The 25,534-nt window shown below is 45.9% G+C and overlaps 2 protein-coding genes and 1 long non-coding RNA gene across 8 annotated transcripts; all 3 read right to left on the bottom strand.

The window, feature by feature from the left end:
- Nucleotides 1–3,261: 3,261 nt before the first annotated feature.
- On the bottom strand, nucleotides 3,262–5,855 carry LOC124198189. Of its 3 annotated transcripts, none has more exons than XR_006876508.1 (4): nucleotides 5,583–5,855; nucleotides 5,218–5,519; nucleotides 4,885–5,081; nucleotides 3,262–4,238 (listed from the first exon to the last, which is right to left on the bottom strand). It is a non-coding gene; the product is annotated as an uncharacterized LOC124198189 (long non-coding RNA). The 3 variants fall into 3 exon arrangements; XR_006876509.1 differs by lacking the exon at nucleotides 3,262–4,238 and having other exon boundaries at nucleotides 4,301–5,081; nucleotides 5,218–5,317; nucleotides 5,376–5,519; XR_006876507.1 differs by lacking the exon at nucleotides 3,262–4,238 and having other exon boundaries at nucleotides 4,302–5,081.
- A 323-nt stretch (nucleotides 5,856–6,178) lies between these two features.
- Nucleotides 6,179–7,540, bottom strand: LOC124197757 (protein fem-1 homolog C-like). 2 transcript variants are annotated; one of them, XM_046593299.1, is made up of 2 exons: nucleotides 7,379–7,540; nucleotides 6,179–7,291 (listed from the first exon to the last, which is right to left on the bottom strand). In XM_046593299.1, exon 2 carries the CDS (start codon nucleotides 7,243–7,245, stop codon nucleotides 6,325–6,327), a length of 921 nt encoding a protein of 306 aa, XP_046449255.1. In that variant the 5' UTR covers nucleotides 7,246–7,291; nucleotides 7,379–7,540; the 3' UTR covers nucleotides 6,179–6,324. The 2 variants fall into 2 exon arrangements, with proteins under 2 accessions (XP_046449255.1, XP_046449256.1); XM_046593300.1 differs by having other exon boundaries at nucleotides 7,351–7,530.
- A 615-nt stretch (nucleotides 7,541–8,155) lies between these two features.
- LOC124198795 (sushi, von Willebrand factor type A, EGF and pentraxin domain-containing protein 1-like) lies at nucleotides 8,156–22,560 on the bottom strand. 3 transcript variants are annotated; one of them, XM_046594835.1, is made up of 16 exons: nucleotides 20,960–22,560; nucleotides 19,630–20,160; nucleotides 19,332–19,513; nucleotides 18,077–19,241; nucleotides 17,507–17,998; nucleotides 13,398–16,532; nucleotides 10,899–13,283; nucleotides 10,466–10,814; nucleotides 10,284–10,396; nucleotides 10,044–10,217; nucleotides 9,779–9,961; nucleotides 9,580–9,702; nucleotides 9,336–9,515; nucleotides 8,705–8,800; nucleotides 8,437–8,536; nucleotides 8,156–8,357 (listed from the first exon to the last, which is right to left on the bottom strand). In XM_046594835.1, the coding sequence occupies exons 1-16, from the start codon at nucleotides 22,053–22,055 to the stop codon at nucleotides 8,333–8,335; spliced, it is 10,329 nt and encodes a 3,442-aa protein (XP_046450791.1). In that variant the 5' UTR covers nucleotides 22,056–22,560; the 3' UTR covers nucleotides 8,156–8,332. The 3 variants fall into 3 exon arrangements, 2 of the variants coding, with proteins under 2 accessions (XP_046450791.1, XP_046450792.1); XM_046594836.1 differs by lacking the exon at nucleotides 8,705–8,800; XR_006876727.1 differs by lacking the exons at nucleotides 8,156–8,357; nucleotides 8,437–8,536; nucleotides 8,705–8,800; nucleotides 9,336–9,515 and having other exon boundaries at nucleotides 9,779–9,965.
- Between the last annotated feature and the right edge of the window lie 2,974 nt (nucleotides 22,561–25,534).

Here is a 25,534-nt window from a genome sequence, read left to right as displayed (position 1 = left end):
ATTTTTTATCCGAAATTAGTTTTCCTTATTTTGGCGATGATCAAAAAGTCATGTCCGTTTCTGTCCATTCCTGTCCATTCCTGCGTCTCGTCAATGTATGCATGGGTAGATAAATCTAGGTGCGAATTATGTAACCACGTATTTTTTTACTTAAATGAATTAGGACAACACAAATAATAATTGTTGGAATTAATTTAACATATGAAAAAGATAAAAAACAAAAAAAGAAATTTAACTTTTTTGTTATTTATTTATCAAATTCAACTTACAATTTTCGCAAGTTTCTTTAGTAACTCTTTTCCTTAAGTAACTCTTTTCCTTAAATAGCAAATATTCTCTAATAATAGAAATTAAAGGGGTATTACACACTCATCCGCAATAACTGGAGGTTGAATCGAAGCCCTTTGTTCGAGACGCACTCCTTTCACCCAAAAGGCCAAAATAGAAACAGCCATGTTACCCAAACTGTTTTAAGTCGGTGACGAGTTGTATTTGTTTTTAATATTATAACGTTAATAGTACATAACAAGGATGTTACATACTATTTTCTAACAGGGGTAACATTTTGCAGTGAAGAAGTTCGTTGGATTGTTTATGTGGCTGAAAATTTAATAGCGCAAAAGAAGAAAAAACCAATTAATCATCAAACCATCTAACAGAAATTTAAAAATTGTAATTGCCATGGCGCCAAAAACTTGTTCCAAATCCTGAGCGTACAAATAAGTGCAAATAAGCCAATCGATAAGAATCCTTAAAAAATAAATAAATCTCAAAATAAATAAAAACACAAACCCACACAAACCATAAAGATGTTAATTAAGACCATGTTTTCTACTGGAAAGTGGAAACCATGGAGAAAATTCTAGTCTTAAAAAAAGTATGAATTGTTCCGATGGGCAGTACTAAGGTCGGCAATAACAACCGCGGAAATATATTTGAAACGCAAAACTACTGTTTTGTTTTGTTTCTTGCCTTTTATTTTTCAAGTCATTTCAAAAAATAAAACTAGAAAACGAATTTACTGAAACTGAAATTTGGATAAATCAACTGCAGCGTGCAGACGATTTTTCTGGTAATACAACTAATACAACAAATACAACTATTGAATATCCAAATTCCAAAGGTATTTTCAAAATACAGCATTGCGCAATGTTGCATTGTGCAATTGCATCATTTTGCATTGCGCAATTGTCTATTGCGCAACACGTCTGTATGACGAGCATCATCCTCCACTTCTTTTAGTACAAGATTAATCAATTCAAAATTAATGTAATTGAGTTGAATGTAACTGAACATTATTCTTTAAAATAAAATCTTTGTTTTCTTAAAGATTTCAATACTTTTAGAGGTAAGATTAATTTTAAAATCATAGTTGAAAAGGGTCAAGAGTTGATTGCAAACGCCATTCAGACATTGGCTGAATATAAAGGCCAGATGATTCCGCCGATTTAGTAGTTTTTCTCGTGCTGTAGTACGATTTTCTACAAAACTTCAAACCCAATCTCTGAAATGGAAATGATTTTTGCTTGCGTTTTTCTTCTTGTTTTGGCGATGATAACCTTTTATGAACCCGAAAAAATGGAGCCTTGTTCCCAGAAGAAACTGGTTACCTCTTCTGCAACTGCCAACCCGAAACCGGATGTCAAGTCTGGAAATCCTGATGACGAATCGGCCGACCCGGGTAACACCGTGAACATAATACCCGACACCTTTATTGGTTACCTGAATAAACCTGCTGCCATTAGATTATATCGATTCAAATCGTCCGCTCTGACTACAATTCCTGAAAACATCGAAGGTGAAGATCATGTGGCAGAAATAGAGAAACTGGTTGCGGAAATGAAAAAAACCAAGTCTGACATGCGGCAGGAACAACAAAGAACCCAAAAAGATATGGAACAACTGCGACAGCAAGTGACTGATCTTACGGCGGAAAGAGATGACCTCACACAACAACTTGTGCAAGAAAAGCAGAGGTGTATGCCAATAACCATCGATGTCGGATGCGGGTCGGATGCTTTGCAAGTGGCTGTCGCCTCCACTCAGACTGAATCTATCGCCAAAGAGGTTGAGTGCCAAACGGAAGACCTTACTCCTGCTCAAACCCGTACTAACAAACAGGAAGCAACAAAAGACCAATCCTGTGGGTTTGTACTCGATTCTCAAATGATGGAGCGCTGTAGGAACCCTCGTCGATCGTTTTATATCCCGGCCCGCGAAAGAACCGAATCGCCTGCTGCTGTTCCAGCTGCCGCTCCGAAAGTCCAAGTTCACTTCCCCGTCGGAGACATTCGCTATAAAGATAAACCCATGAGCGGGTATGTGGTAAATTCGGATGGGACGCAGGTGATTTATGGCGATGCGGTCCAGTCGACCCAAAAACATACACCTGCTATTCTAACTAAAAACACGCAAACTGCAGGCCCGCCACCCGTCTTGGAACAACCGAAAGAGAAACCCTGCACCACCAAGAGCCCAGTCAATACGGATGAGCTAATTGTCACTTCGGCACCCGTTGAACGATTGTCCCTCCCCGGCAACAGATTGCTCCTAAAGAACATACCGAGTGGCGATTCTGGACGAATTATCGGTTGCGGAGGCTCCAACATTCGCCGAATAGAAATCGAATACCAAGTCGTCGCAGGCGTCAACACATCGCCGGATGGAGATTTGTCTCTCTTGATAACTGGAAGTAGCGAACAGATGCGACAAGAGGCCGCCGACGACATTATCAAAGGACTGACGGTCACGGCGGAATTTGCAAACTTGAAGCTGTACCAGCGGATTAGAAATACGAGGCTATTTGAAATTGGGAAAAAGTTTTTTGTAAGAATTAACCGGCCGTCTCCCACCGATACCGACGGGAAAATGACTCTCGTCGGTAAATTGGCCAGTTGCCAATCAGCGTATGCAGAACTTCTGGCCGAATTATCCACCAAAAAACAGCCAGCCTCAAGACTCGCGCAAATTTAACTGATGGAACGAAACTTAATAAACGGCGATTGCGTGAGCAATTGAGTTGTTCAAAGTTGCCTTAATTGGTTGCTTAGGATAACGATTTTGTCTCGCGTAGTTGACCAGGTGCCAGGTCAGTCGCCTCCTTAACTGGAAGTGGCTGATGGCACTTCGTTCATAAGGTTTATTCTGCTATAGTCTCGTCAGTTTTGTTATTATTCTTTCTTTCTCTGTGAGTTCAATAAATATCTTTCAAAATTCAAAACGTGTAAATTCTTATTATTTTTAAAAGTCTAAGAAACCGGGTTCAGGGGTCCGCCAAGCGATTAATTAAAAGATGTCGAAAGTGAACATGTTAACTTGAATGCTTACATTTAAAAAGCATGTATCAAAAATCGCTCTGCGAGTCAACACATTTTCAGTTAGTCGTCATCGTTTGACAAAAGAAATGGCCTTCAAGTCATTTAACATCAATTATCTTGCCGTCGTCATTAACGCTCTATTCGTGATCGGTGCCACTTTACGAGGGCATACAATCAGCACGCAAATCGCTGTATTAGCCAACATCTTAATTTACAAGTTAGAAAAAAAAAACAAAAAAAAAAATACATTTTCTTCTTCCCCGAAAGTCCCAGCAGACAGACGACATCTTTCGGTTAACATCAATACAGAAAAGTCGTGAGAATGTAGTCAATTTTTATCAAGAGATTTTACTGGGTTGGGAACTGGGTTGGGAACTGGTCCAAGGTAACTGATCCAAGATCGATTACACTCAATCAAGTAAAAAGTATTGCCACATCAAGTGAAAAATTCACAACAAAACTGTCCTTAATTCGATCAAAAAAGAAAACTAACAGAAAAACCAGCATTCATTTCCCCCTGCGGTGGTTTGTACACGATCGTTTTGTTACACATAAATTGTGACACATTTCCTCGAGAAAATTAAACAATTGGCCTAATTAAATGAACGGCGAGAATAAGAAAAGCCTAACGCTTCGTTTGATGGCAACAGCATTGAATTTCCTTGTCATAAAAATGCCAAAGCTTTTCAAGTCGACAAGCGGACTAATCAGGATGATGAAAAGCGGGAAACCCTTAGCGATTTAGAACTTTGCTGCAGCACCGGCCGATGGAAAAGTAACATCAAAAATGCATCCTACCTTTCAATTGCGATGCAGGAACACTCGAGTCACTTTCAATCGGACGTTTTCTGGCTCTCTCGCCAAGACTGGAAGGAGGTGGTTCTTTTCGCAACACTTTTGCTTGAAATCGTTTGGAACCATCTGAAAAGAGAAAAAATTTATTAATGTCAAGAATTTTTCGAATGTAGATTTTGTAAACGAATCACTGTTGTTCTAGTTTAAATGGTATAATAGAGTCATTTTTAGTTTTTAATACTACATCATTGACCCGGAACGATTTGGATTCGACTTAGCTTCTATCGATGCCTCCAAAAATAGAACAAATTGATTCAAAGCCGACCAAAGCTGAAAATGTGATTGAGCCTTTCCGCGATATCTTCGTTGATTGGTGACTGTTTGACGTGGAGGAGCAGTAGTAACGTGAGAAATGGGGTTCGGGAACGGAGTGCGTGCAGTTTCTCTTAGGCAATAGCATTATCCCACACACACACACACACACAAATATTAGTATTTTCATAGATTTCATGAAGATGTGCTTCCATGCATTATTAGTTCTGCCTTTTTTAACATCTTCATTTTCGTCAATCAGCAACTCAACGGCCAACACCTTATTCACTTCATCTGGGTATCACATCTTGTAATTGTTGTAACTTTTGAGAAGAGTACAGAGTTTAAATCGGATAACATATAAATCGGATAAAATACTAATTCTTCTAATTAGTAATCACTGCTTACTTGCTTAGTGGCTTAAAATCGAATTTAACAATGAAATGGTCGTCTGAATTACCTTAAATGGATGAGGAAGTCGAACGTAGCTGGAAAAGTCGCAATGGAATCAGCTAGGTAGGAAAAGAGCGGAAGGAAAGGAAGTTCTCGTGAATACATTCACCCTCACACGAATGTACACGAGGACACAGGGAAAGGGAAATCTGAGGATGAGTTCACTGAAGTCGGGTTGTCCGCTCTGAAAGATGATGAAATTGTCTAGAGAAGAAAAAGACAAATTAACGTTACAATAATGAATAAATTGTTGTAAACCTAAGGCCACTCAAGACCGCTGCCAAATTGACAAATTTCCCTTATCATCAATTCATCACTAAGTGTACAGAAAAATAGTTACCTTCAAATATTAATAGAGCAATCACAAAATTCAAACCGATGAGTGTTTGTATGGTGATGGTGATAAGTATATGGTTCAAAACTAACATTTTCGCCTATTCCTGAACAAATGAATGTAAGAATGGGTAAATTTTTGTCAAGTAGACTGTTAGATTGAACTGGAATCGGAATAGTGGCTTGAAGTCATGTGTTACTGTTAACACTGAAATCTCTTGTGCATCGGACATCTTCAATCAACAACCCCAGTAGCCTCTTACTATCAGCATTTATTAGTGATAAGGTTAATCTCACTTTATCAATGTGCTGTAAAGGGAAAAAGTTATGAATAACGTAAAGACTGTGCAAAAATAAACAGAGAATACTTACAACAGTGAAATTTTTGAACAAAAAATAAGTATTTTGTACAGAAGGTGGAAGTAGGGCGACTTGCCCTAGACGGACTTCGATTTTTAGTTTATGCGTGAAAATTAAGTTGAGAGCATACAGTAGAAGACTACAGAAAAAGAAAAATTTAGTATTACAATTTTGTTAAACCAAAAATTACGCTTTCCGTTTAAAATGGAAAAAAAAGAATGACAAGAAACAGAATAAACAATAAACCATTGCAGGCTACCCATTTTGTTTATTTACAAAAGTCAGTCCGTCACTTCGTCTGTATTTAAGCAGGCCTAACCCTAATTGCGTTGCGTTGCCAAAGGTACGGAATGTTCCAACCTCCCACTCGAATTAATTCGAATCGAACAATCGAATTGAAATCGAAGAGGGTAGGAGCGGAAAGGAGAGTTACTTCAAATTAATTGAAAGAAGTAATGGATTTTTACTTTTAAGTTTTAAGGATTATGAAAAATTACTTTAACCTAAGTTCTTCTTCTTCATAGCATGTTCTTTTCGACTTAGAGATTTGTGAAAAAAGTTGAAAACCAAGTGCAAAATGCAAGAAATAGAGCTAAAAAATCAGTTAATAAGTTATTAACGCGTTTTATTTATCCACAAGCAAAGGTTGTTATTCGATGCAAACGAAAGACAAGTAACAATACGACAAATTTCGGAACAATTAATGTTGACGCCAAAAAGGAAAACAATTCAATTCTAACAGTATCGAAACGAGCTAGTGTTGCAAAACCATAGATTGAAGCGTCACAGGTAAACATTCACAGGGGAGTTGATGCCTTCTAACTACTTTCGCTGCGATGCAAGATAACGGACGAACACCCTGCAAGAAACTGCCTACCAGTCGGCACAATTGGGCATTTGGATACCACGGAAGGAGAGGTTTAAGACGCTCCAATGCTGTTTCACCACGGAGATTGACTTGATCTTGATGAAATCTTCCATCCAAGATAACTCGAACGATCGAAGCGAAGTTTTCAGCACGAGTAGAATAAGCAGGATTGCCCCACATTTTAAACGAATAACGTTCTTTCTTGGCCAGAAGATGAAGAGGGCTGCACCGTTGTTGATCTACAGCGTTGGGGTCCGCTCCTGCTTTCAGCAACCACTTGATCAACTTGAACTCGTTGGGTGTTCCTTGGTGCGACGTGCATACTCTAAGCAAGAGGTTTGGTTTAACATTTGCCCGCTTGAGTTCATAGATGTTTATGTGGATTGCTAGCTGACTCTTCAATTTTTTGCTCTGAGTCTTCGATTTTGGAATAGGCACCAGCAGTTTAAGAAGAACAAGAATCAGCTGTGAAATTTCTTCAAGCTTGTCGGCTTTTGATTTGATGGTCCATAATTCATCGATTGGGATTTCATCCTCTAGAGCTGGGTCTGGGTCCTGGTCATAAACTTTCACCTGGTATAAGAAACAAAAACCCAGGGTGTCCATCAAATAGTCAAATGTCAATACTGAATCCGGTTTGGTCCATGTTGGATCTCCCAGGGTATTGAAGAGTTCGTAGAACGTCCAGTGTGCAATGTCAGAAGACCATGTTGGTTGGTGAATTAATCGTTCCAAATACTTAGGAGGGTTACCGTGTTCTTCACCTTCAGGTATGATATCTTCCTCAGCTTTCTTTTTTAAACTCATGTTCTTCTGTGCTTTGGGTCTGTCAGACCAGGCTCTGTAGTCAGTACTGTTTTGAGAAATAGAATTTTAGTATACATATAATGAAGAATTGCATGCGATGAATACCGCCTGAAGTCCAATCATAGAGGTTTACCGTGCTGATGTAAGAAGAAAACAATTCTTAAGTAGAAAAATGTCAAAATTTCAACTAAGATTCTTGAGCTCTGATTGACGACGTCTGACTTGAGCAACTTTCTAACGGTATTTTCCTCATGCTGAAACAGCTGAATACATCTGAAGCCCCCTGGTGGCTGAATTCGAATTTGAAATTTTAACCGTTGCCAAATTATTTATTATTTAGCAATTTATCCGTTGTTTTACTGTTTTTTTTTCAGAGCTATTGATTGAAGTATAAGGGAAAATAAAGACATTTTAACTTAATAAAAAATCACTAATAGGGTTGTAGCCAACACGAAAAAAATGGATAGATGGTTTCTAGTCTTCGAACATCATTAATCACAGTTCACAGACCTGCAACTGCAAGGCTAGAAGACTACAGAAAAAGAAAATTTAGCAGTACAATTTTGTTAAACCAAAAATTAAGCTTACCGTTTAAAAAAGAAAAAAAGAATGACAAGAAACAGAATAAACCATTGCAGGCTACCCATTTTGTTTATTATTCACGAGTCAGTTCGTCTGTATTTAAACTGGCCCAATTGCTTTGCGTTGCCAAATGTACTGAATACACTAGAATTCAATCGAAAAATCAAATCGAATTATTGAAGTCGAAGAGCAGTGAGCAGAGCAAGTTGAAGAGGAGGTTAGTTACTTCAAATTAATTGAAAGAAGTAATGGATTACAGCTGTTTTTTTTTACTTTAAAGTTTTAAGGATTATGAAAAATTACTTTACCCTGGGAAAAAAATAATGAATACATTTTCTATATCTCGTGTATTACATAATATCATATTTTGATGGAAACAGTTTTTATTCAGATGATAATGCTGCAGTTAAACGCAACAAATTAAAACTTCTCTACATTGCTTCTACATTTTCCATGCAACAGAGGAAGCTTGATGATTGGGCCCAACGGAAGAGCAATTCAAGTTTCAGCCTCTCGAAGAGAAGATATCACTGAAATAATGAAACAAATAAACATTTAGATTTCTGAAACAGAATAATGTAGAAATCGTAGTTAAATTTGATAGTGTACCTGCGCTTACGACAAGAAGGACCTACTGTTCCATGTGGACACGTACAAACATTAGGTGAAACGCAGCGACCTCCATTTAAGCACGGCTGGTCACAAACAGCTAAAAATGGTTTTAAATGTCAACAGGTAAATAAAGGAACGCCGCCGTAAAAATCAGAAACGTATTTTTAAAAAGATCCGGTTATCTTTTCTTTTACATAGATCTATTGATCTATTGCATGACTTTATTTGAATTAAACAGAAAACCAAAATTTTTATGTTGACGTACGTGTTTGACATCGTTCTCCAGTGCGTCCAGGTCGACATGCACAACGATATGGTGCAATACAAGTGCCTCCATGCAAGCAAGGCAGAATGCAATGAGCTATAAATGGCGAAAGGTCATTTTACTATTGAGAACTATAATTAGGTGGCAAGAAATTGAAGGAGAATGGACAGAGGATTGATCAAGGATCTCAAATATATGAATTAAGGGAGTAATGCAGGGATTCCAAACGAAACAAACAAACAACTTGTCGAGAAATTATTCTACTCGATTAATTAGTAATAGCGTGCAATTGTGAATTAAATAAACAGCACGATTAATTAATTTTTCTTCTTCTAAACTATCAATAAACTGACTAAATATGTCAAATGAAGTTTTGGTTGACTGAAGTGATAAAAAATATTATTATCCCAATTTAGCGGTTTCTAAAGTGACCCCATTTGTCTAGACAGGAAACTAGGGAATATCAAAGAACAAAGATTTACTAATTTGAATAAAAATGCCAATCTTTCAGTTGCTGTGGGTACGCGATTCAAGAGTGCAGCTACGTTTGTTTTATACGCAAACTAAATGTTTAATCTAATCAACTCAACATGCATTTAATGTAAAAAAAAAAAAAAAAAAAACGGTTTACCGTGTTGACAACGGTCCCCGCTGTATCCTGGCTGACAAGTACATTTACGATTGTTGGAATTGCAGGAGCCTCCGTTTAGACAAACCGCATCGCATTGAGATTCGCAAACCGGAGGCTGACCCGTCCATTGGCCGTCTGCCTGGCAAACTAATATGGCACTACTTCCCTTTAGATGGCGACCTGCATAGTTAACGGTTATTGCATTATGTATTCCCCAAGTATATATTTTTAAGTGCAAATTTACCATGTTTGCAGCTAACAAGAAGTCGATCCCCGAAATGGTACTGTCCACTTCCAGCATCAGCCTCTCCACTGATGACGACCACAGAAGCTGTTCCTTTAGCAACTGGATGACTGCAGTGCACTCCTAAACGAATCAAACGGCCCAGTTAAATCATCTATGATGGCCTTTATTTAAACAGAAGATTAGAAATTGTTTTTACTCTTGCAATGGCCCTTGACAGTGGACCACTGTTGATTGTGCAAACACTGAAGCGTCATGTCACCGACCGGTGTGAACCCTTCCTGGCAGCGAAGAATCATTTGCGTTCCGGTGGTTATTGGCTTTCCGGATGCCGGAGCTATCGTGTGGGGAACGGCTGGAGGAGGCGCGAAGCAAGTCAGAGCTGGCTGATGGAAATTTGCACATTTAGCAAAGCCAGTCCGCAAACGGAAAGTATTTGAATCATTTATTCGGGATGACGCTACCTTCACACTGAGGCGACACGGTCGACCAAATTCCATCCGCCTGGCAGGTGGAATCGTCTGCCCCGATTAACCGATAACCGGTGCTACAAGCGTAGCGAACCCGGTCGCCATACTGCCGGCCAGTTCCCATCACAAATCCTTGCAATGGCGCTTGAGGTTCAGGGCACCATACTCCTAGAATTTTATTTGGTTTTATTATTTCAAAATTAGGGTCGATTTTGTAATCAAAATTGATAATACTTTGACATTGTGGTCCTCGATCGCTCCATGTTCCTTGGTCCGTGCAAGTCCGTTGACCCGGGCCAAATAGTTGATATCCACGATTGCACATGTAGTGAGCCGTAGAATGATAACTGGAAATCAAACCAAACATTCATGATATTGACATCAATCTAAATGAATTTCATAAGAAATAAAGTTACCCCACGGCCAGCTGTTGATTGATGTCATTATTGAGCTCTTGATTGTCCGAAATCCAATTGGTCAACTGGACAGTTCCGTGTTCCGGATCTCTCAAAGGTGGACAAGTAATCAGCTGGCAACTGGGTGGGCGATCGCTCCACGATTTATCCGTCAGACACGTTACAGTGGCCGAACCGACCAGAGTAAAACCCGGTTTGCATTCGAAACGAATGGTAGAGCCAGGAACGAAACCACCTACTGTCCAGGATCCATGTTCCGGGGCTTCCGGTACTGCACAAACCACCGGATCACAGGCAGGATCTTCTCCCGACCACCGACCGTTACTCAAACATGTTCTAGATTCGACTCCTAAACATCAGAAAATTGAAACAAAGTCAAATTTACAGCAGCTTAAAATTATAAATAATTAATTTCATTTAATTTGATGCGTACCAGAAAGGCGATGTCCGGTCTGACAGGAGTAGGAAATCGTATCACCGACTCCTGTGCCGCGGACGACGGCAAATCCATTGTCGATATTCGGAGGATCGCCACACGAACGAGTCACACAGACGGGCATTGCTGGATGCGACCAAGTGCCGTCCGGCCTGCAAGTGATTTGCTCCTCCCCATTCAGTTGATATCCTTCCTGGCAGCTGAAAGTAATCCGGCTGTCCAAAATTGAGCTCGTTCCGCTGACAGTTCCATGTTTCGGCACCTGGACATCTGGACAGCGAATGGGTTTACAAACTGGAATCTTCTGCTCGTCCCATTGTCCATCATCGGCGCAGGTTAGCGCCGACATTTGGGGGTCTTCCAGCACATAGCCCAGCCGGCAACTGAACTGGATCGTCTCGCCAAACCCGTACGAACTCTTCAACGGTTGCGTGAATTTGAAATCGCCGATGACTGCTTTCCCGGTTGACAGTTGTTTCGGAAGAGAACACAGCTGAGCTTCACATTCCGCTTTTCCTTTCCAAATGCCGGCCGGACCGCAAGTTAAATTCGATCCGAGTAATCGAAAGCCGGGATCGCAACGGACTATCGCCGTGATGATATCCGGTCGAATGACTGTCGATTGGATTTGACTATTCGGCGGGATCGGCGGAGACTCGCATGGCCATGGAACACAAGCCGGAAACGGATGATTCCACTCGCCCGTCGACGTGCATTCGGTCAACGCGCTGCCCACCAAATCGTATCCGTCTTGACAGGAGAATTTCAATGCCATTGGGCGCTGTTGGCGGCCCGCTTTCTGTCCTTCCGACGGCGGATAGATGGGCGTGATGATTCCGTCTTCCAGTATGTCGACAGACAGACAAATGGCTCGGACGCACGTCGGTATCTGATCTTCCCAATCTCCCGAAAAAGTGCACGCCACTTGATCTTCGCCCGTCATGCGGAATCCGAAATCGCATTCGTATTTGACGGAATCCAAATATGAGTATTCCTTTTTCCCGTTTCCGTCCAGTTTGCCGTTCTTGACGACGGGCGGTTGAGGGCACCGAATCAGCTGACAAGTCGGCGTTTGCGAGACATTCCATTTGCCCGTCTCCAGACATTTGGCCACCTTGGGGCTGTCGTCGCTCAGCTGGTAGCCTTTTTTGCATCCGTAGTGGATGATTTGACCAACAATGGCCGCTTCCTCCGTTTCGTTGACGCTGGCCACTTCATTCTGAACGGGACGAGATGTGTACCCATTCTGGGGAATGACGGCCGGCGGGCAGGAGACTCTGGAACAGACGGGCGGTTTGGAAGACCAAGAGCCGTCGGCCAAGCAGCGCCTCTCCACAACGCCGGAATCGTTGTCGGATTTGACAATTCCGTAACCTCTTCGGCAGGTGTAAACTAAAACGTCGCCGTAGTGGTAGACTTCCGGATCTAATCGAACATCCGCTTGTTTGAGTGAAACAACTATGTTGGCAACCAGGCCCGGATTGGGACACTCCACCGGGCGACAGGTGGGCATTATTCCGCTCCAATTTTCGTCATCTTCGCAGGACAAACGTTCCGGGCCGTCTAATTCGTATCCCGGATGGCAAACGAATTGAACGACTGAACCGTAAATGTTCTCCTCGGCCCCCGTGACAGTCCCGTGCTCCATGGTGCTGGGCAGACGCTCGCAAAATATCTGATGGCACGACGGCTCTTCGTCCGTCCAATCGCCGGATGGCAAACAGGATCGTTCCCGCGCTCCGACTAATTTGTATCCTTCCTCGCAGTCGTAAAGAATGACGGATCCGGTGCCCAGACTGGTGGCCGATCCGCCCACTTCGAATCCGATGTATCCGTGCTCGATAATGTCCGGCATGGAACACGTTCGAGGAACGCATTTGGGCTTGGCTCCGCCGATCCATTCGCCTTCGCTTCCGCACGTCCTCTGCTGTGATCCGCTCAGCACGAATCCTTGATCGCAGCGGAAGAGCGCCTTCGATCCGAAATTGGTGGACGTGAAAGTGACGGACCCGTTGGCGGGAGTTTCCGGCTCGCTGCAAACGACTTCTTGGCACCGGAACGGCTCGTTGGAATTGGATTCCGCGTCGTTAACGCTCCAGGTCCCGTCCGAATTGCAGACCAGAGTTGCCGGCCCCGAAGTGGCGCCGGCCTGGAAGCCCGTGTCGCATTCGTAGGTGGCCAGTTGGCCCGTTTCGAAACCTTCGACAACAATTGTCCCGTGATCCGGGTTGTCCAACGCTGGACACGTGATTCCGGAAATCGATGCCAGGGTCCGGCATTTAGGTAGACCTTGCGGCATCCAGCCGACTGTTCCAGCACATCTTCGTCGTGTTCCACCCTCCAGCAGGAAGCCCTCGTTACACGAGTAAACCACTTCAGCACCTGTTGATTAATCGATTCAATTCAAATTTTAAAAAATAAAGAATTAATTCTTATTTGTCTACTCTGATTGGACATTTGAAATATTAGACAGAATGGATGGACACTGGGTCTTACCCGTGTAGAAAACGGTTTGGGCGTTGACCATTTCACCGTCAACAGCTGACGTGTAGAGCCAGGCGCCATTGTCGATCGCATCCGGCGGAGGACACTCTTCCGGCAAGCATTCGGGAATGTTGCCCGACCAGGAGCCATCTTCCAGGCAAACTAGGAGGTCGGATGACGTGCTGCGGAATCCATCCTGGCAGGCGAAGCTCAGTTTTTCTCCGGCGACGAACGGTTCGGCGGCCGATTGGGTCCCGTTGCGAACGAGCGGGGCTTCGGCGCAGGCGACGGGCAAACACTGAGGGGCGACACCCCATCGATTATCGGCTCCGCATTCGATCCAGCTGCTGGCGCCCATCAGTTTGAAGCCGGAATAACACGTCACCGGGGCTTTGCTTCCGAAAGTCTGCTCTTCCGCATAGACTCCGCCGTTGTCGACGGTGGGCGGCGAGCCGCAGTCGACGGGCATGCAGACGGGCAGGGTGGCTTGTTTGTTGCGATCCAGCCAAGTGCCACTCTCGGTGCATTCAAGCTCGGCCGGACCGAAATGCTCGAATCCCGACTGGCAGACGTAAGAGGCCACCGATCCGACTCGGTCGTTATCCGGGCGAGAGAGCTGGACGGTGGCGTGATAAATTTCCGGAGGCGTTCCGCATTGGATGGGCACGCATTTCGGAATCTGGCCGATCCAGAATCCTTCGTGACTGCACTGGACCTCGGCCGATGATTCCAGCTGGTAACCAAACAGACAAGTGAACGTCAAGATGGAGCCGGGCACAAGAAAGTGGGGCAGATCTTCCGGAAGGATTTCAGCCACTCCGTTGGTGACGATGCCGTGCTCGACGTAAGGTGGGCGGGTGCAAGCCAGAGGCTGACAAACCGGAAGAACGTCGTCCCATTGCCCTTCGTCTTGGCAGGTCAAGGAATACGGTCCGTCCAGCCGGAAGCCGGTCGAACACTGAAAAGTAATCCGGTCACCGACAGCGTAGAATTCTTGCGACACCGGCGGCTCAATCTGGGAGCCGTTGACGGGCGGAATGGGTGGCTCACAAGTGACCGGAACGCATTCGGGCGGATAGCCGCTCCATTGGCCGTTTTCCTCGCAAGTGCGTAATCCGTCGCCGGACAGGCGGAAGCCTCTCGTGCAATTGTAGGAGACGGTGTTACCGTAAACGAAATTGGTTCCGTTCACCAATCCGTTGAGAATGTATCCGGGAAATCCGCAACTGACCCGTTGGCATTCCGGATCGGGACCGGACCATCCGCCGTAGACGAGACAAGGTCGACGAGGCGACGGAGTCGAGAGGAGGTAGCCCTGCTCGCATTCGTAGACGGCCTCGTTGCCTTCGACTTTGACTCCGCCGTGTTGCGGCGGAATTGGATCGGAGCATCCGCGGCAAAAAATCGACTCCTCCACTCGAATTCCGCCGCGCAGTCCGTGCTTGAAATCGGCCCAGGTGATGAGGTTGCCACGGTATTGGCTGCTGGACTCGCTGTCCGGCTGGTGGCAGGAGAGGGTCAGGCCGGCGATTTGTTGGTCGTCCAGGACGGAATCCCACAATTCGACTCCGTACAGCTGGCCGACGAAGGATTCGGCATTGCTGAACCCTCCGGCGCGGACGTCCTGCTCCTGCCCGAGGATGACGGTCCCGTTGGGATGGATCGACGAATTGCTGGCCAATCCGAATCCCTTGTCTTTGAGCTCTCCGTCCGAGTAGATGCGCCACTGTCCGTCCGGTGAATTCCACGTGGCGCAAATCAGGTGCCAACGCCCGTCGTTGGCCGTCACGTCCGTCACCACTTTGGCGCCGTTGACGTAGAGAACGAAGCCGGAATAGTCCGTCAGGGTCAACGAATTGGCTTCGTCGTCGGTGGCGTAAGAGAAGACGGTGCCGTAGTTCTGCTGGTCCGTCGTCTTGATCCAGGCGCACATGGTCATCTGTCTGAGCGGCCTGGCGTCCGTCCGCAGTCCGCCCTCCCAGACGGCGTAATCCAGTTTGCCGGCGCTGGTGAATTCTAAACTGAAATCGGAATTGACGGCCGTGTCGCAAGTCGATCCGACCACTCCAGGCGGGCACAAACAAGCGAAGGATCCCAGTCGGTTGACGCAGGTGCTTCCGGCCGCGCAGGGTTCCGGCAGGCATTCGTCAACGTCGTTCTGGCAAAGTGGGCCGTCGTAGCCCAGCGGACAGTGGCAAATGAAATTGCCGATCAAATCTTCGCAAGTGGCGCCATTGAGGCACGGCTGACTCTGGCACTCGTCGACGGCCTGCTCGCAGAGTTTGCCGGCCCAGCCCGGCTGGCAGACGCACGTGTAATTGGCCACACGATCGTAGCAGGTGCCGCCGTTTTGGCACGGACCACTCAGACACTCGTCGACTTCGAGTTCGCAGCGAGAGCCGGCCATGCCGGGCGGGCAGACGCAAACGTAGCCCAAGATTTTATCCAGGCAAGTGGCGCCTGGGTGACAGGGCCCGCTCAGGCACTCGTCAATGTCCGTCTGGCACTGGGCGCCGCTGAAACCGGCTGGGCAGAGGCACTGGTAACTGTTGACGGCGTCGACGCATGTGGCGCCGTTCAGACACGGCAGAGAGGCGCAATCGTCAACGTCCGTCTGGCACTGCATACCCGTGTAGCCGGCCGGGCAATCGCAGACGTATCCAAAGTCCAGCGTCCGGCATTGGCCGCCATTCTGACAGGGCAGAGAAAAACATTCGTTGACTTCCAGCAAAGTCATTTCTTCGAATTCTTCCGTCGCTTCCGGCTCGGGAAACTCGTCCGTTCCGTTGACGTAATTGTCGTCTGTTACAGGTCGAGTTCTCAGACATTCCATCCGGTTGACGGCTCCAATTCCGGCTGTGTAAGGCGACCGTCGCGGGCAGCGGATGCAGAATCTCTGACCGTTGAGCGGCTGGTAGAATCCGACCGGGCAGGAGAAACAGGGGGCCAATCCAGTCTCGGAAACGAGTCCTCGCGGACAGACGGACTTGCAGTCGTCCAGACGACGGGCGCCTCGGCGCCATGTGGTCGAACCCGACGGGCAAGGAAGGCAGTTTCGCTGCGAGTACTCGGTCTGGTACGTCCCTTGCGGGCAAGTGCTGCACGGTTCCAGTCCGGTTGGAGAGTAACTTCCAGCCAGGCATTGAGCTGGGCATTCAAAAAAGAATTATTGATTTCATTTTTAAGAGGAGATAGGTCATAACATTTTCTGAATGCACTTTTTTTTTAAAGATTACAAGTTAAAAATTGTTTTTTGAATTTGAAAAACATTTAACAAACTTAATTGTGAAACATTGGGTTGTTTGTCGTCAAATGATTCCAGTGTTGTTCCTCCAAGAAAATCAAAACGTTTAAAATTACAAACAGCAAAGTAAAACTGTTGACTTGACTTACATAAACTATAAAACTTAATGCTGCAGCATGAAACAGTTCAATAAGACTTACAGGAATATATGAAATTCAAAGTTTACCACTTTCTACTATCAACGTGATTGTTTTTCACATTGACATGTGATTTTTCTGCAGGAACAACACTGGAATGATTTCCTGACAAACAACTCATGTTGGTTTCCCAACAACTTAGATTATCAATTGAGTTTTATTAACTTTAATCTCTAAAAGCAAAGAGCAAATAGGAAATTGTGTTTTCCAAGATGGCTTTGCATTTATCAACACAATTACTTTCCAGATTGACTTTCAACATTCAAAATAATCTTTATCAATACAATCAATCATTTCCGACATTTCGAATTGAATTTTACCTTAAGATGAATTTCGATTGTCACCATTCTGATTTCCTATCTTAAACTGCTTAAACTACGTCTCATTTTTCCATCAACAAAACTAAAGCAGACGACATTTCAAAATTCAATAACCTTAAAAATCGACCCCCTCCGGCCCTTCCCCCTAAATCTAAACCGCAAAACCGATAAAAGCGGTTTAATCGTCATCCGTTGAATAGATTTGGATAAAAATAATAGTTGGTCTCATCGAGTTACACGCAAAGTAAAAATTAGCACGAAACCCGCAGATAATTACTCTGAGACCGAAAACCCGCCAATTCAATTGCAATTCAAATATTGAATTAGACTTTTCGACTTTTTAAAAAATCGTTAATATACCTTGGCAATCGTCGGAACGTTTGGCGTTGACGACTTTGGTGGACGTGTTGTGCGGGCAGACCAAACAGGAGAGCTGGCCCTCTTCCGGCTGGTAGGATCCTTGCGAGCAGGACTCGCAGACTTCGTTGACGACGTTGAAGAAGGTGCCGATCGGGCAGTAGACGCAGCGGGCGAAATCGTGATTGCTAGTCGTCGCATTATTATTATTATTATTGTCGTTGGCCTTGATGGGCACGCTGCCCGCCGGGCAGCTGAACTTTGGACGCTCGACGTCGCCCTGGAATTGGACGTCGAAGACGTTCAACAGTTGACCGGCCGTGTAATTGACGTTGAACTCTCCCGACAGAGCCGATTCGGTCAGCAACGCCCGCAGTTGATTCAATTCGTTCAGCATCACCTCCGGCGTCAATCGACTGAACGTCGGCGACGTCGTCCTCGATGTCGTCGTCGTCGAAATCTCATCCGTCCCGTTTGATTTCTTAGGAAATCGACCTGCAATCGATGCAGTTCAATAAGTAATAAAATTCCGAAAGCGACTTAATTTTAATCAAATAACAATTAATTTTTTACTTAAAACTTTGAAGCGCAACTCCAACGTCATGCCGCTGTTCTTTTTGCTTTTATCCGCGTTGCTTTTTGTCGAGTTGCTGTTGGCATTCCGTTTCATCCGCCGGATTATTTTAGACCAATCAACTGAATGACGTTGATACCTTCCAGCTGTGACGCTCCGTCTGGATCGGGTTATTTCGTTGGTCTCTTCCCAGTCTACCGAATTCTGGCCGTCCTCGTCCAGCATCGACGGGTCATCGTCCGATTCGGCCACCACCTGTCGGCACTCGGCCTGGAGGTCGTCCACCTGGCAGATCATGTTGTCGCCGCAGATTTCGTTCAGCCGGGCGGCCAGCCGTCGCTTAAAATGGCCCTCCATTTGGCTCATCAGGAACGGATCCTGGCAGATTTTCTCCTCTTCCGAGCCTTGGCCAACATTAGTGAGACGCAACAGGCCGTCCTGGATGAGCGCATCCGAGTGAGTGGTGACGGAACAGTCGGGAAAAGGCAGCGGACTGTCGGCCGGCAGCCACTGGCCGTCGTAGGCGCAAAAATAATTACGAGGTGGTGGCATGGCGAAGGCGTAACCGTCGTGACACGTCAGCGAACAGTAAACGGCGTCCGGCTGCTGGGAGCAGTTGGCCTGGCCGTGGATCGGATCGATGGGCAGATGGCAGGCGTGCTCCTGGACGCGGATGACGATCGTGCACGTCTTACTGTTGCCGGACTCGTCGGTGGCCGTGTAAACGACTTCCGTCTCGCCCAGTGGGAAACGGCCCGGATCGTGGGAGCGCTCGACCGTCGTCGGCCGTCCGGAATTGTCGCTGAACACCGGCTCGTCCCAGACGACGCTGGCGTTCCGGTCGCGGAGCAGAAAAGTGGGCGGCGACTCGCATTGGTCGACCGTCGGCGGCTGCCCGTCCAGCACCGTCACCTGGAAACTGCACTCGGCCTGGTTGCCTCGCCGATCCAGCGCTTTGTAGGCCACCGTGGCGTTGCCGATCCGGAAGCGCATCGGCTGTTCCGTCACGGCCGGCACGCTGATGACGTCCGGCACTGCGCCGGAATTGTCCGACACCACCGGATGATCCCAGGAGTAACTGGCGAAATTTTCACCCGCTTCCGCATCCAGCGTCACGTCAGCCGGACAGGTGATTTCCGGCGGGGTCACATCGACGCATCGAGTCTAAACTCCCCCCGAATTCATTCGAATAGCCAACAATTAATTCAGCGGGAAAATTTGAAAAAAAGAATCAAAATAGTTAAATAAACTCACTTTAACTTCTTCTTCGGTCCAGGCCCCCAGTTCGGAGCAGCGACGGACTGCCGGCCCGCGCAGCTCGAACCCAGTGGCGCAGGTGGCATTGCAGTGCTCGCCGTAACGGATCTTGGCTTGCGGGCACTTGGACGGCCCCCACGTCCCGTTCATCACCTTGGGTAGCGGATTGCAAAAGACCGCTGGCCATTTAATCAAATTAAAAGGTTAGAATTAATATTCAAATTTCCTGCGGATGTGTTTAATCATAGAATTGGCGGGTTGAATTGATGAATTGAATTTTTGGGTTTAATTTTACGTTTGCAAAAGGCCGGAAGGCCGTCCCAGTAGCCGATGGGCAGGCAAACTCTTTTGCGTGATCCGACCAGGGTGAAACCGACGTCGCAGCTGAAGGTGCACTCGCTGTCGATGACGTAACTGTCGGAGGTGCACTCAATCCTGCCGTTCTTGGGTGGCGGGACCGAGCCGCAGCTGCGCATCTGGCAGGCGGCCTCCTCGCCGGACCAGGTGCCGTTCTCCTGGCAGAGGCGGATGCTGGATCCGATCAGCTTGTAGCCGCCGTTGCAGCGGATGCCGCAGGCTCCGTTGAAGACGCTGTTGCACGACTGCTTGACAAAGTAGCCGTTGGCCGGCGGGTCCAGCTTGGGGCAGGCCAGCAGTTGGCACGTCCGGCCGCCGTCCTCCTCTGACGGCACGTAGCCGCGCGGGCATTGGCACTGGGATTCCGACGTGCTGCCCGGCGGCGAGATGTGATTCTCATCCGGACATTGGCGGCAGGAGCGCAAGTCACCTGGACCGCCGTCACTTCGGTACGTACCACCTGGACACGCTGTGTCAACCCAAACAGAATTTTGGTTATAATTAAATGTCAATTTTGGGTATTATATAATTAGGCCTAGTAAATCTGAATTGAATTCAAGGTTGGACGATTATTCCGGATGGAAACAGCGACAATGAAATGTTTGAAACGATTCGTAAATTCCATTCGGTATACAGCACAGACTGGGCAGAGAATAGGACGACACGATATTCCAATAAGGCAAAGTGATAGAATGAATATCCCTAAAAAGGTCTGTCTCGTTTTTTTTCTTTTATGGGTTTTCATTTGATTTCTCTCAACTATTATTCTTTTCATGTCGCCAATGCTATTTGGGAATCAAATAAGCGGATGGAGCGCGCGCCGGCCGGAGCATTACCAAAATCTTGGCACAACTTGGGAAAAAGAAAAGAAGACCGAAAAAGCAGATGAATCGCCTTTTGTCTTGGGTTGAAGACGACGGTGGGATAACGCGACGTGCATAAGTAATCAAAAAACATAAAAAAGGTTTTCCACCATCAAGAGACAGACCCCCCCATAACTTTGGTGCCATCCAGTCGCTTTCCCCTAACCTTTCGTTGACAAAACAAAACAAAACAATCGTCCAATCTCAAATGCATTCATTCAATTCAATGGCGCATTTTCGTCTGCTCTTATATTTAAAATAAATAATTTCACCTTATTTCTATCTAAATGACTCCCACAAAATAAAAATAAAAATTTCCGCATCCAAATTTAATTTTTAAAAATAATAATTAAAGTCTAAATAAATTTGCGCATCAAATTAAATTAAATTTTAAATAATAATTACGGTGACAATCGTCTTTTAATCCGGTTCCGTAGTGTCCGGGCGGGCAGAGGCAGGCGTAGTGTCCGGTGTGGGTGCCGCAGGTGCACTCGGCCGACGGATGGCAACATTCCGATTGGTCCCTGCACAGCCGGTCGCAGGCCGATCGGTTGCGCTGCGGCAGGTAGGAGCCCGTCTGCAAATCCTCGTGCAAGGCCCGTCTGGCCAGCGCTTCAAACTCCTCAAAACTGTCAACAATGTACGAGTGCTCCTGGGCCGGCTCCGAGGCCATGTCGTACAGCTCCTTGACGTTGCCGTTGCGGATGCCGAAGGTGAAAATGCGGACGCCTTGCTCACGCAGCCGCTTGGCGGCCGGCCGAGGATCGCCGCCGTTCGAGTAGCCGTCGGTGATGAGGAAAACGGCCTTGACCGCCTCGGACCGGGCCTCTTCCAGCACCGACTGGGCCTCCAGCAGAGCTCCCAACGTGTAGGTTCCTCCGCCCGTGTAGCCGATGGCCGGCAGCTCCTGTTCCAGCAGACGGCACTTGTGCCTAGGATCGCCACCGCCGTCCGCCGAGAGCTCCCGGTGGCCGGTCAGTCCCAGCCGACTGACGTGATCGATGTGACGGACGACGCGGTTCTTGGAGGAGAAGGTGACGACGGCCACGCGGGCCGCGTCGGCCGACACGGTGAAATCGGCCAGGAGTTTCTTGACGAATTTCAATTCGTTGAAGAAATTCTCGGCTCCGACCGAGGCGGACGAGTCGACCAGGAAAACCAATTCGACTTTCTGCCCAGGCACGTGACGCAGGGCCTGGACGCGCTGCTTCAACACCTCGCCCAGGACCTCCACTTTGGACTTGAGGACTTCGTTTTCCAGTTTGCCGCCGCCCAGTTGATCCTTGTTGAACTTGTGGTGGCCGCTCTTGGGATTGGCCGTCGTGCCGTGATTGAAAAAGTGCTCGTACTCGATGGACGCGCTCTTGAAGGCCGCCAAAGACGACGACGAGCCGGACGTGGCCGGCTGCTCATCTTGGCGGGCGGCCGCTAAACAGTCGAGCGACTGGAGCAGCAACAGGCCGGCCAGGATCGACCAGCCGGCTTGAACCAATCTGATCATCTGGCGACAGACCAAACGATAACAACAACAGCCACTGAACAAAGCTGGATTGCTGTTTGTTCACTAATAATTAAATCTCAATCAAATGTTGTCGAATCAAACCAACCAGAGAATGAGCGGATGAAACGGATCACTTGGTGCCATTCAAATAGAATCAGTTTGAGATTGGCAATATGTAACAGACACACAATGTCACAAGACGCGCTGGACTAAAAATAAACTTTGTAGTCCGCCGGAATCGTAGGGGGGGGGGGGGGGGGGGTTCCGATGATTGTTTTTTTCCGACAGAAAAGTCAAACACACACACACAAATGTCTAATTGAAATGTGTTGAATCGCCTCTGGACACACTGTCACTAGTATAGATTGGGGTTTATATTTTTAAAAATACACAGAGAAGAGATGGATGAAAATTCACTGGGCGACACACAGGCAAATTCGATCTCTAAAACGGATGCAAGAGAGATGTGAGCGCGGTGCCATCTGGGTCACCAATGGAGCCGACAGTCGAGAACTCTCGTCGTTTCTCTCTCTTGACTCTCTTTTGTTTTTTTCATTCGTCTTCTTCTTCTTCTTCTTCTTGTCTCCGTGTATTCGTCTCTTCTTTCGTCTCTACACACGTTCGTGTGTGCCTGCACGACGATGTTGGTGTGGCTGTGCTGGCGTGCCTGGCGTTCTTTCGTCTGCTTTATCCTGCCATAAATAAACCTGGGTCGTTCTTTCTTTGTTTTTATTTTTATTTTCTTTTTTTTAAAAGAAAAAGAAATCAACGGAATGGCCTAGCTGCGATGCGGAATGACGAGCTGCGCTCTTTATATTTTTTGTTTTTTTCATTTTTATTATTTGATGTTTGAAATATTTTTTCCTTTTTCCGCGTTCTCTTCGCCTTTTGCGTTCCAATCTGCCCGTCGTGTCCCTTTGGGTTGATTGTTTGTTGTCGGTTTTTCTTTTTCATAACCGTGGCCGGCGGGCGACGGGCTGCTGGTTGATGGGTCGAGCGATCCACGGCGCCCCCGTCGTTCACCTCGGAAGAATTAATTTTCGATTTTAGTTTTTTTATTTTGGTCGGCATCGTATGACCCAACCAAAAACACAAAAGAAGAAGAAGAATCAAAGGTCTTCCAACGGATGTGAACACAAATCATATCTGCCCAGTTTGTTGAATTGGCGTGTATCAGGTGATATGTGATGCCGGAGAAGTGGACATGTTCAATTGTAGTTACATTGTACAACAACTTTTTACAATGTCGTTTAAAATTTTGGATTCAATTTGGAAATCGTTAAACATAGTTTCGTTGTCAGACGAGTATAACCAATGTGAAATGACGACACTCGGGTGACAAATGACATCCGCACGAATATGTTGTTGGCCGAGCGCACGCAATGCGTCGCTTTTCCAGCGGCGGTGATTGTTGTTTCATTCAAAGTTGTTAATCTATTAATGAAAAGAGAGAAGGACATTGTCATAATAGAGGCAACATTTTATCACAGGCATCAACCACCCGGCAAACAAAATTCCCCTATAGCTCAATCAACTCGACAAATGATTTTATTGGCAGCAGGGGTTTCAAATAATGAATTCTAGTACCTGGGGATTCCAAAATCATTAACAGTTATTGGGGTATCTCTTTAGGGTTTTTCCCTTATTAAATGAAAGAGCGACGTGAAATGAATTGACTTTTTTTGATTATCCGACACAATCAAATAAGACCTCCCCTTACACCCCAAAGTTGGCAACTCTTGTCATAATCAACTTTCGGCAAAAGGCAATAATGTATAATGACATTTTCACGTGACTAGCGCATGCGCCGCATCAGGTGCGAGCTGTTTGACGGGAGTTGGAGATCGTCCAAGGGGTCTAAATGAGTCCATCACCCCCATTCTTTCTTCTCGCGTCTTTCGCTTTTTCTTGCCTAGTGTCTAGCGCCCTCCAAATTTAAGATGAAAAGCCCAACACAGTTTCTGCCAAAACAGTATAAGATTGTTTGTTTCTCTTTGCCACATTCAAATTTTGACCAATGCGTTTCGTGCGTTTATTTGCATAAATATGAAAAACGTTGCATCTTTCTTCACTATAACCCGGGTCGATTTGGTGGTCATTGCAGTGCGCCAAATTGGCGTATTATTTATTTTCTTTTTTAAATTACACTATGCATATTTGTTTATAGTGTGTCAATTTATCTAGTCAACACCTAATCCATTGAATGTCCATTACAGTGTCAGTCACGGAACCCAGCACGTCATCACGTCAATTTGATATCTTGTCTGATATTTTCCGCATTATTGCATATGTTACCAAGAATATACTTTGGCATTACTGCTCGCAGTCACGGAATAAGAATAATCGAAAAGAATAAAATAGATTGCGACATCAAACAGTTTCATATCGATTCACGGTCCGTTTATATAAAAGATAATAGCAAATGAAAACTGTTTGTTATATTCCAAAGTCAGCAGAGCGTTCTTATAAATGTGCACATAGTCTGAATTGTTTTACACAGAGAATTGAAGGTTACATCGTCCTATCTTGTTTTTTATTTCCGATTTCGGTAGAATTTGACTCTTTTTATATATTCCAAAACATGTACAGCAGCTTCGTTCCAAAACTTTGACTGTCGAGGGGGGGTGTAGCCGCTATACCGATGTGTGTCATCAATCACCTGGCAAGGGCCAGGGTCACTCTTGGCCGGCCGGCTGTTTATTACAATGTCGGGGATGCGTTCGATATATTATACAGACACGGTCGGACCTCGGTGACCATGTGCGGTCCATGTTATAATGCACACAGAAATATATAGGACGAGGTAAAAGCAGCAAGATATCGTCGATGGCAACCCAAAAGCCCAGCGTCACCTTTGAAGCCGAAGGACACACACGCCGCTGACGACAAGGTAAAAATCGGCGACAAATTAAAACTCGAATAATAAAAATAAATAACGATATTTAAAATGAATATTAGACGTTCGGCCTTTCAAAAATGGTTCGGCCAGGTAAGAAAAAGACGAGTCCTCCTTCTGCTGTTGGTTGCAACAACCGCAATCAAAACGAAAAACATTTCCAAGGACTTGTCGGCTATTACGATAGTCATGGCAGTTTGTGGGACGATGCGTCCTCGTTTAGTTGCTACATCATTCAGATATCAACAGCAATTTTTAACTTGTAATAATAAACAACTGGCTTTCGTTTGGAAATAAATGAACGATTGGGACTGGCGGCCGTCAGCCGCTCCCAAATGGTCTATACTATTCTGCGCTAGACCTTGCTGTTTGTATAGACAGGCGGAGTTGCTGTACACACACACATAGGACTGCCAGTTGCTATGGCAACTCCCTTTTGACAAAGGCCATGTGTTTGGTACTGGGCTGCGCCGTGTGTGTGTACTAAACATTGTTTTCGGTTGCTGCGCCGCGACGTTTCCTATGGTACATATTTAAACATGTGTGTTAGAGTCTACTACACTGCGTCGCTGTTGACGAGAGT

This window comes from Daphnia pulex, chromosome 7 (assembly GCF_021134715.1).
Source record: "Daphnia pulex isolate KAP4 chromosome 7, ASM2113471v1".
Lineage (NCBI taxonomy): Eukaryota > Metazoa > Arthropoda > Branchiopoda > Diplostraca > Daphniidae > Daphnia > Daphnia pulex.
The sequence above is the reverse complement of the archived record's forward strand: the minus strand, read 5'-3'. Positions and strand labels throughout refer to the sequence as shown.